This window comes from Cucurbita pepo, chromosome LG05 (genome assembly GCF_002806865.2).
Source record: "Cucurbita pepo subsp. pepo cultivar mu-cu-16 chromosome LG05, ASM280686v2, whole genome shotgun sequence".
Taxonomy (NCBI): domain Eukaryota; kingdom Viridiplantae; phylum Streptophyta; class Magnoliopsida; order Cucurbitales; family Cucurbitaceae; genus Cucurbita; species Cucurbita pepo.
The window spans coordinates 5,454,081-5,464,866 of NC_036642.1; the positions used below are offsets into that span (position 1 = coordinate 5,454,081).

Below are 10,786 nucleotides of genomic sequence, written 5' to 3' on the forward strand. Positions count from 1 at the left end.
TTTAGAGTGTATTTTTTTATTACATCGGTTATTTAGTCTAAATGAAACTTAAATTATTGTACCTTTTTGTAACGTCCGAGGACAGTATTACAATCTCACTAAGAAGATAGTAGGTTGTGACGATCTACGAAAATTATACTTCGATTGTTTTTTCCATTTTTAACTTATGAACTTAACAATTATGAAAAAAAAAAAAAAAATTTCGGGTTGATTAAGTTGGTGATTTAAACAATTTGAATAGTTCACAACCCAACTCGGGTTTTTTTATTATTTAAAAAAATCTTATTTATCCACGTTGCATTGATAACTAAAATCTCATAAAACTCAAATATCAAATATTCGCGAGCCACACTGCAACACTAACACCAATTACAAACGTCAAATATTCTTAATTTTCATAATAATCATGAAAGTAGGGTAGGGTTAGGTTTGGTTGTAATCCTTTTTTCGAGTTTGTCGGGTTGATCCAACCAAAAAAATGTCAACCTGCAAACTAACCCAAATTTTCGATTTTCCAAAAATTCAACCCGACCCAATCTTGGGTAACGGATTATTCAAGTCCTCGAGTCATATGAATACCTCTAGTTTTTATATGGTGTCATCGAAGACTTAGATCGACAAACATCTTATATTTTAAATCAAATTTCGAGGGAGAATTATGCAATTAATAGCTAATATTCAATTTGGTAAAATAATAAATCATTCTTGGACTTTTCATCAAATGTAACTTTCAAAATAATTACCATTTGAAGAAAATGATTCTCTTGCCAATTCAAATTCATCCAAAGGTCAAAAAAATATTTACCTTCTTGTTCAATGCATCACGTTTTAGGTGAGATTGGTACCATTAAAATGAAATTACCATAATTTTTTTACCCTTTCAAAGTTTTAGATTTTTTTTTTTTTTTTTTAATGATATAAGGGAAATACCGATTTTGCCCCTTATTCCAATATCAAACCATTAACCATATGAAAATGTTCGAAAAAGGCTATAGTTTAACACGAGAGTTACATTATAAAGCCTAATTTGTGAGTATGAGACGTTATAGTATGACAGGTAAAGTACGATACGTGTTGCTTTTTGTAGGGGTTAGTGTTTCTTGTAGGTCCTGACCTATCCACCAATACCATAACATATGACTAACTACCCGAACAACTGGTACCAATTTCTTGTTTTTTCCTCAAAATTTCATAATTTGGTGCATATGAATATGACGAGACTATATTGAGACTCAAATGGGTTGCCTACCTCTCCGAGATATAATCGAAAATCATTTATGACTAGTCTACATATGTATCTTAGTTGACAGACACCTAATCGCTCGCTTATATTATGATGTTACTATGATCAGACACCTAGTCGCTCGCTTATATTATGATGTTACTATGATCAGACGTTTATGTATAAACTATAAAGATAACTTATTACAAAATTTAAATTACAAGACTATAAAACTTACCCCTTGAGAGAGTAACTTTTACCATTTAAAGATAAAATTCTAGAATTTACTTTACAAATTCAAATAAAAAGAGCGGTAAATATGGGGAAAAGGAAAGCCTTCAGACTTCAATAAAGGTGAAAACTATATAAAAGTAGATGGAAGGGAAAGAAAGGAAACACAATTTGAATTTGAATTTAAATTTGAATTTGAATTTGAGTTTGAATTTGAATTCACCACACAATATTTTAATATATTTGTTGCATTTAAGAGATGAAACATTAAGATAAAGCTTTATTTTTTTTTAATAATTATAACTAATTTTTTTTTATTGATTATAATCAATTAATTATTTATTTAAACTATGATTAGTTTATTCATTATTATGCATGATTCAACAAAATTATTAAAAATAATTAAATATTTTATTGTAATAATTATCAACGTGCATCACTTTCATGAGGTATCAAGAAAATATTCTGTGCATAAAAATGTTCTTGTCAATCACGCAACTAGTATCACGGTCATGTTTGTCCAAACCGTATTGTCTATGGTCACATGTTGGATGTCTCGATCGTGTTTGTTCAGGATGTATTGTCCATGGTCGCATGTCCGTTTCTGGGTTAGAACGAGTGTTGCATAATCGTTGCTCGTTGTTGTAAGAATGCAATTGTGACAACCAGCATACAATGGGTCGATTAAATAATGACTTATTTTAGAAAACACATGGTTTTGGCTCGACAAGAACGAGTCGGGTGGAGCCTACATATTCCCCAATAAACCAAACAATTCTATTGAGTTAAGGGTAAAATTGTACATGAAACCTAAAGTAAAACAAATTTAAATTTGGAGTAAAATGGGACACAAAATAAAAATAAATGATGCATTAAATAAGAGAGGTAGCCAATGAATGAAAAAGAAATAGGAGTAATATTAATTAATTTTCTTCTTTATTATTTGACTAAAAGTCTTAACAATAAATTAATTGGACATAAATGCCCTCCATTATTAAGTGTAGAATTCAATGGATATTAAATTTAAAAAAAAACATATTTTAACTTTGTCTATATAACTCGAGAATCCGACCATAAAAGAATAATTCACAGAAATGATTAAAAGTTACAGGAATCTCATGCATATTTGTGTGTCATGTACATCAAAATACTTCCTCGTTATGATGAATACGAACGCGTATATTACGAGTGGTGTTTTATGACATTTATTTTGTTCTTCTCATTTTTATTCTAAGTTAATGTCATAGTGTTCTAGGTCGTATTTTTCTCAATGTTTTAATGGATTTTAATTTTCTAATAGTAGTTTTGAAATATTTAAAAAAAAAAAAAAATTGTTCTCTTTAAACTTTTTTGTGTTGTTATTTTTCAAACCTTGCTTTCCGTTTGATGTTAAACAGATTCATTGGATTAGTGAGCTAATTCTAAGTGAGTCGTCATAGAAGGTAAGAATGACCATCATAGATTTCAAGTTCGATCTTAGAGTTATTTATCTTCTAACTAACTCTTGGTTCGTTAAGTTAGCTTTTTTTTTGTGAAAGTTTGCAAGGATACTAGACGGAAATAATAATGAGTTATTTATCTTCTAACTAACTCTTGGTTGGTTAAGTTAGCTTTTTTTTTGTGAAAGTTTGCAAGGATACTAGACGGAAATAATAATTCTAAACTTAAAATCTCCACTAAAAAAAATTAAATAAATTTCTTTTCATTATTATGTCATGTCATTGACATAGTTTGATAGCCTCTAAATTTGCTCTCATCCGGTTAGATGAATACGACTCTCCACAATGGTATGATATTGTCCACTTCGAGCATAACCTCTCATAGCTTTACTCTGGGCTTCTCCAAAAGGTCTCGTACCAATGAAAAGAGTATTATTTGATTATAAACCCATGAACATTCCCTAAATTAGCCGATGTGGGACTTTCATCCAACACCTCCCCTCGAACAAACTACGTCTCTTCTTAGTTGAGGCTCGACTCCTTTTTCTTTTGGAGTCCTTTGTTCGATATTTGAGAATTCTATTGACATTACTAAGTTTAAGGAATGACTCTGATACCATGTTAGACGAACACGACTCTTCACAATGGTATGGTATTGTCCACTTTGAGGCATTTTGGGAAAGCCCAAAGCAAAGCCACGAGAGTTTATGCTCAAAGTAGAGAGTCGTGTTCGTCTAACACATCCCAGTTTAACTAATGGGTTAAGATCTCTCACAACTCATCCCCGCTTGTAAGTTGAACGAACATCTCTACCATTATTTCAACTACAAAAATATATATATATAATAATTTCATCTCTATAATAAGATGTATAGTTGCCACGACACGTCAACCATTTCTTCTCTTCCATTCTTCACGTTTTACAGTCAACTACAACAGGACCATAATGTATGAACTTTCATCACCTTCTCGACATTGACTATCCGTCTACCAACTTAAACATGTACATAATTAGTTGGTTGCATTATTTTGTTTATTAAATCGAAAACTCTTTTCTACCATCTTTGACTACAATAACGTCGATGAAGTGTCAACTTCAATTGATCTCGACCCAGTGCCCGCTCGGTAAACGTTATCGGAAATAACCAACATTATTCTAAATCTTTTTTTTTTTTTTTTTATCATCGTTCTCTATTGATATTATTGTGATTTTTGTTCAAAAAACTTATGGAAAATGTAAAATAAAAAGTAAAATAAAATGAGAAAAAGCCAAGGGGTAAAATGGGAAAGAGTGTAGAAATGGAGAATTTAATAAGAATCTCCGACCACTGAGCATTTATTAAGCTCACTGTCACACTTTTTCAGCTTTTAAATTAATTACTATGGATTTATTTCTTTTCAAAATTACTTTATTACCCTTTAGAAAATTAAGATTAAAATTGATTTTTTTCTTTTTTTTTTTTAATTAATTAAATTTGTTTTATTTTATCATTTTATTTCATAAGAAGGATTATTACTTAATTTAAAAAAATAAAAATTTGAACTTAAATTGTAACGACATGTCGTAATAAATTAAGGGAAATTACTTCACAATAATAAATTGTAATTAATGAAATAAATAAATATTGTAGGACCAAAAAAAGAAAGTAAATAACTGCAAGCCAACTCCAAATAAATATCTAACTAAATAAAAATAGAATATTAATTACTTACTCATTTTGTGTGGCTGTTGGCTATTGTATAGTCTTTATCAACTTCTCTTTTTTAAAATTTTATCCGTAAACTAAACATATAATTTTATCTCGTAAGTATCGTGCGAATAAACACTATTTCGAGCCTTGTGATGTCAGCTATATTTGCAGCTCGTTCCAGTACACTCATCAAAAGGAAAATGCACAAGAAATCTGCCCTATATTGCAATCTCCGGTGCAATATCAACTCATCTATGACACTGGGTACAAAAGAAAAATACCCACGACACTCATTTTACAATTCTCGTCCACACCATAACACACGTATGTACCACAGAGTAGCTCAATTAGGTCTTAATACTTAGGAGTGGTGGACAATCAATAAAGTAACACCAAATTTGACGAGGTTACCTATTTTACTTAAAGAGACTTAATTTTAGAGTTGCTTGTTGAATATCAGGATGGAACCCCAACTTTCGAGGTTATGGCTCGAGGCAAGCTTGTCTATGACAGCATTCAGAACACCATCGATTAAAACCTATATATATAGCAAGTGGGGCCCATGAGAAACTCAACCTTCATAGAGGTTTATGTCATTCACATCCGTTAGGTAATTCTTGGGTCATTCTATCAAATAATAATAATAATAATGATAATAATAAATAATAATTCCTTGGATGCTTTTTTGTTTGTCCTCTTTATATTAAATTTCATGAATCTACACAAAAAGAAAAAAATAAAAATAATTAGAAATTAAAATGTCGGATCTGAATAATACGGGCAGAGGTTAGGTCAGCTTCTTTGCCCTGCCCACACTCAAGTCTTTGTCAAGGGACACAAGAACAACAATTGTCACAAGATCTAATCAACAATGACCCTAAGACTCGTGCTAGTCCTAATTGGTGAGCGAGTCGGAGTTGACCCATTAACCCACTTTATAGAAAATAGGTCACGGTTTATTCAAGTTGTAAGCTCAAGAACACGTTTGATTTTAAAATTTCAACTGATGAACGATGTGGAATGATTGCCACTCTTATATCAGACGAATGTTGTCTATGAAGCTATGTCATGAGTTGAGAACGACCAGTGTCATGATGTAACCGAAGAACACGATACATCATCTATCATATCAAGAAGAATGACAAAGATTGTCAAACTAACGTGCTAGCAAGACCAGAAGTGACAATGTCGTTAGTGGGGTCATAGACAACTTGAATGGAGGTTAGATGAGACCCCGAATCATAACGTTAAACATTGAGGTTTCGACAGAGTTTTAACAAGTGGTTCGTAACAAATTAAAATAATAAGCCTAAAACGTACCGAAATCAACCAAAATCGTTATTTATTATTATTTATTTTTGTAAAATTCAGCCAAAAGAATTTAATTCGAAAATAACTCAAAATTACCATTTTAAAAAATTGATTTAATTTTCTACCTTATTAAATTTGAAAAAAAAAGATAAAAAAATTAAAATAAATAATATTATTTTATGTCGAATCAAAATAGAGAGTTCTCCAAACAAATCTGATTTGCAGGTGGGGCCCACTTCCCAACAGACTCCGTTCTTCTCTTGCCTCCACCCCGTTTCAAATTTTTCTGCCGTTCAACTTAACGCCCCGCCGTTACTTATCTTCTGAACCCAAAAAAAAAAAATAATAATAAATAAATAAATAAATAAAAAATAAAAAATTAATATTTTGATCGAATAATCCAAGGTTACAATTCAATCCTATCTTACGATAAAAAAATATTTATATTTGTAACCGAGCTATAGATTCGAACGTTATATAAATGGAAGCCACCGCCCACGGTTCGATACCAGTTTTGGGAGAAAGTCATTTGCAATTTTGACTAGGAATTGAAAAGAAAAAAAGAAAAAAAAAAAAAAAAGCAGAACATTTCTTTTTTTTTCCTTTTGGTTTGTCTTGTTATTCAGAGTGGAGGGAGGAAGTGAAGAGGAGAAAAGGGTGATTTCTAGAGAGAAGAGAGAGAGGGGGAGGGGGGCGGGGGGTGGGGGGTGAGGTTAAAGATCTTGTTAGATCGAGCTATATTCGCTACTCAATCTTCTACATTATCTCTCATTCTAATACTTCAGGTCTGTGATTTTTCATACCTAAAATGTGTGTTTGTTTCTTTACTTTTGGTTTTTGAGCTATTTTGAATGATAATCTATGGAGTTGTTCTTGGGTTCTATTTGATGTTTGTCTACTTTTTCTTGGTGGGGTTTTACTCTTTCTCTTGTTTCTGCTCAAATTTTTGGTTCTCTGAGGTAATTTAGATCTTTTTGGACTGAAACTTTGGTCATTTTTTATGTTTTTCTCTTGGAGAATTTGAACTTCTTGTGATAATGTGGCTATAAAATTGGTCTCTACTTGATTGTTAGTGATGGATAATGAATAATATTTCAAGATCCCGGGGAGGAGAACGAAACATTCTTTATAAGGGTGTGTAAAGCTCTCCCTAGCAGACGTGTTTTAAAAACTTTGAGGGAAGCCCGAGAGAGATAGCCCAAAGAGAACAATATCTGCAAGTCTTTTGTTTTGGTCGTGTTATATCTTGGATTTAAGTTTAGTTTTGACCGTTGTTCATGGCTCGAACCGTGTTAACCGATCGTCTTATGCAGTTGCAGCATCATGGGGAGGGAGCCAAGTGGTGTACAAGTCGAACAAAAGGCGAATGGGGTTGCTCATGACATAGTTCATGTTGATCCAAGAGTTGCAGGAAGAAACATTGAGGTCAAGGACTATGAAGTGAAGGAATGTACTGAAGAAAACTTGATCATTGAAAAATATGAAGAGAAGCAAGAGGTGTTGAGTACTAAAAGCACGAATGTTGATGCGGATGAGAAATACGAGAAGCCTCGAGTCGACGAGTACAAGAAGTCGAGCCCAATTGGATCGAAATCTCCAGGAAATATGAGGGGGCAATGCACTGTTCCTCAGCCATTTACGTTGGAAACCGAAAAGCGCGGTCTGTGCACACATATTGGTGTCAACAGTTCACCAAATATGCAATCTCCTTGTGCTAAGAAGAACTCTCAGGTAACTAATGTTCGTAATTTCCTGCCTATATCTGGTTTGTTTTTTGGTTGCTTTACTAATTCTGTATTATATTCTCTTAATACTTTGGTTGTTTTACCATTTGATGGAACTGGCCCTTTTCTTGTACCACGTCTCATTCGAGTGCCCTGGCTCTCCGAAAATGTCTTTGAGTTCTAGGCCATGTCGGCTAACTCACTCGATTTATGACAAAACTTCTCGAGTAGTATTTTTGAGAGTGAGGCTAGAATGAAACAGTTTGGCTGTGAGACCCCGGTTGGAGAGAGAAACGAAGCATTCCTTGTAAGGGTGTGGAAACCTCTCCTTAGTAGACGCGTTTTAAAGCCTTGAGGGGAAGCCCAGAAGGGGAAGCCTAAAGAGGACAATATTTGCTAGTGGTGGGCTTGGGCTGTTACAAATGGTTCAGAGCTAGGCACTGGACGGTGTGTCAGTGAGAACGCTGGCCCCCAAGGGGGTGGATTTTGAGATCCCGCATCGGTTGGAGAGAGAAATGAAGCATTCTTTGTAAGGGTGTGGAAACCTCTCCCTAGTAGACGCGTTTTAAAGCCGAGGAAGCCCAGAGGGGAAAACCAAAGAAGGACAATATTTGTTATTGGTGGGCTGTTACAAATGGTTTAGAGAGGGGTGCCCCAGCGACGACGCTGGGCCCCAAGGGGGGAGGGGTGGATTGTGAGATCTCACATCGGTTGGAGAGAGAAACGAAGCATTCCTTGTAAGGGTGTGAAAACCTCTCCCTAGCAGACGCGTTTTAAAGCCTTGAGAGGAAGCCCAGAAAGGAAAACCCAAAAAGGACAATATTTGTTACCGGTGGGCTTGGGCTGTTACAAATGGTCTAGAGCCAGGCACCGAGCGATGTGCCAGTGAGGATGCTGGGCCCCCAAGGGGGAGGGGTGGATTGTGAGATCTCACATCAGTTGGAGAGAGGAACGAAGCATTCCTTGTAAAGGTGTGGAAACCTCTCCCTAGCAGACGCGTTCTAAAACCTTGAGAGGAAGCCCAAAGAAGACAATATTTACTAGCGGTGGACTTAAGCTGTTACATTGATTAATGGTTGAAATTTTCTTCTTGTTTACAGCCAAATTCACCTCCTTCGTTAAGGAAGCATATGCAGCTCGATAAGAAATATCACGACGAAGAAGATAATTGGTCCATCACTTCCTCGTATCCTAATCTCGACATCGAAACACTTTTTACATTCAGTAATTGATTTCTTTCACATGGTAAATTGTTTACAATCCATTTTTGACTTGAATGATCCTTAGCCAAGTTTAGTACTGCTACTTCAGTGAAATCTAAGGTAACACTTTGTGTTGCTCCGACATTTCGATCAGCAAGTCGTGCCGAGAGAAGGAAGGAGGTAACTCAACTGACACGTCTTATTACAAATGTTCTCGACGTTCTACACACCGTTAAATCACTCGTTCGCATACGATCTTAACTCTTTATTTTTCAGTTTTACCAAAAGTTGGAAGAGAAACACAAAGCTTTGCAGGCAGAGAAAAGCCAATATGAAGCTAGAACAAAGGTATCTAAGTTGCACGAAGTCGAACATGTGAACTATTAATATCGATTAGAACGAAACATTCTTTTTCATTTCGATTCAACTCGTGAGAAACTGTTAGAACTTTTTATTGTTGATAGGAAGAACAGGAAGCAGCCATCAAGCAACTAAGGAAGAGCTTAATCATCAAAGCAAATCCAGTGCCTACTTTCTACTATGAGGGACCTCCACCCAAAGCTGAACTCAAGAAGGTGAGAGTTTCAAACTCGACTTTTTTCGTAACCTTTGGCTCATCCATGTTGGTCATTGCAGCTGCCATTGACTCGACCCAAGTCGCCAAATTTTACTCGGAGAAGGAGCTGTGGTGATGTAGTTAACTCAAATGTAGAGAAGGGAAAAGTATGTGCACGAGAGAAACGACATAGCGTCGGTGGTATCAGGGCAGTGTCGACTAATCTTACGACGACTCCGAAAGTCAACGGGAAAGTTAGCGGTCGGAATAGTGGTAGCAAGGTGAAGGAGAGAGTAAATGAGGAGAAGGAGACAGGAAGAAGCAATTTGGATATAAGAGTTCAGTCATGAACTTGGTCAAAGGAGCTGTCCTTTTGGTTGTGAGTTTTAACTGGATTTTGGTAATATGAAATTTGTAAATGTTTGGTACTCATAATTTGTACTCACAAATGTGTTAGCCCAGGAGAAATAGAGTGTGTGTGTGTGTGTGTTTGATGACTTCTTTTCTTGATTTAGAAATCGTTTTGGAAGATTTAACACTATTTTCCTTCTGATTCTCCCGTGCACAAGACGACTTTTCGGCGTCGTGTATGGTTTCTTTGTGTTGGGATATGGAGTCTGCTGACTATTTATATATCGTTAGTGGCTATATCTGTTAAAGCTATATACAGTAAATTGAAACCATATACATATACTCCTTAGTCATAAAACGTACTTTCTTCATTCTCTGTATTCTCTCTTGGTGTATATATTTGAAGTCATCAATATAAAGCCTTTAGCCAATATTTCTCTTTGTTTTTCTCTCTTTTGTTCTTTGTGTTCATCTTGATTGTGTGTGTGTTGTTATGTGATCCTAATTACTTGTATCAGAGCATGGAAAGTTCAAAGATTGGAATTGAGAAGTTTGATGGATCGAATTTTGGTTTTTGGAAGATGCAGATTGAAGATTATCTGTACTAGAAAGATTTTCACGAACCCCTGTTGGGGTGAAGCTGGATACCATGACCACGGAGTAGTGGAAGCTCAAGCATCATCAAGCCTTAGGGTTGATTCGGTTGACGCTGTTAAAAAACGTGGCGTTCAAGATCATCAAGGAGAAGACGATGTTAGACCTATTGAAGGCTCAAGGATCGTCATTTCTTCTTTTAGAAATGGTTTTGGAAGATTTAACCGTATTTTCCTTTTGCTTCTCTTGTGCAGAGACGACTTCTTGGGTCGTGTATCGTTTCTTTGTGTTGGGGTATGGAGTCTGCTAACTATTTATAGTATAAATATGATAAGGATATATATGGTAAATATTTATATATAGTAAGTCGTTCTATCTCTTAAAAATAAATTGAAACCATATACATACTCCTTAAACAGTGCTTTTAAAACGTAATTTATTCATTTTATGTATCTCTCTTGGTGT

The 10,786-nt window shown here is 34.8% G+C and overlaps 1 protein-coding gene across 1 annotated transcript; it reads left to right on the forward strand.

Annotated features, from left to right (window-relative positions):
- Window positions 1–6,569: 6,569 nt before the first annotated feature.
- LOC111795948 (protein WVD2-like 2) lies at window positions 6,570–10,056 on the forward strand. The gene is made up of 7 exons (XM_023678592.1): window positions 6,570–6,679; window positions 7,208–7,625; window positions 8,719–8,804; window positions 8,916–9,000; window positions 9,097–9,168; window positions 9,285–9,395; window positions 9,457–10,056. The coding sequence occupies exons 2-7, from the start codon at window positions 7,218–7,220 to the stop codon at window positions 9,724–9,726; spliced, it is 1,032 nt and encodes a 343-aa protein (XP_023534360.1). The 5' UTR covers window positions 6,570–6,679; window positions 7,208–7,217; the 3' UTR covers window positions 9,727–10,056.
- The last annotated feature ends 730 nt before the right edge of the window (window positions 10,057–10,786 follow it).

What these genes read in the sequence shown, in the direction of transcription:
- LOC111795948 (XM_023678592.1), top strand. Translation starts at nt 7,218, where the DNA reads ATGGGGAGGGAGCCAAGTGGTGTACAAGTCGAACAAAAGGCGAATGGG. An exon ending in GTGCTAAGAAGAACTCTCAG is followed by an intron (nt 7,626 to 8,718) that starts GTAACTAATGTT and finishes TCTTGTTTACAG; the next exon opens with CCAAATTCACCTCCTTCGTT. An exon ending in AATTGGTCCATCACTTCCTC is followed by an intron (nt 8,805 to 8,915) that starts GTATCCTAATCT and finishes AGCCAAGTTTAG; the next exon opens with TACTGCTACTTCAGTGAAAT.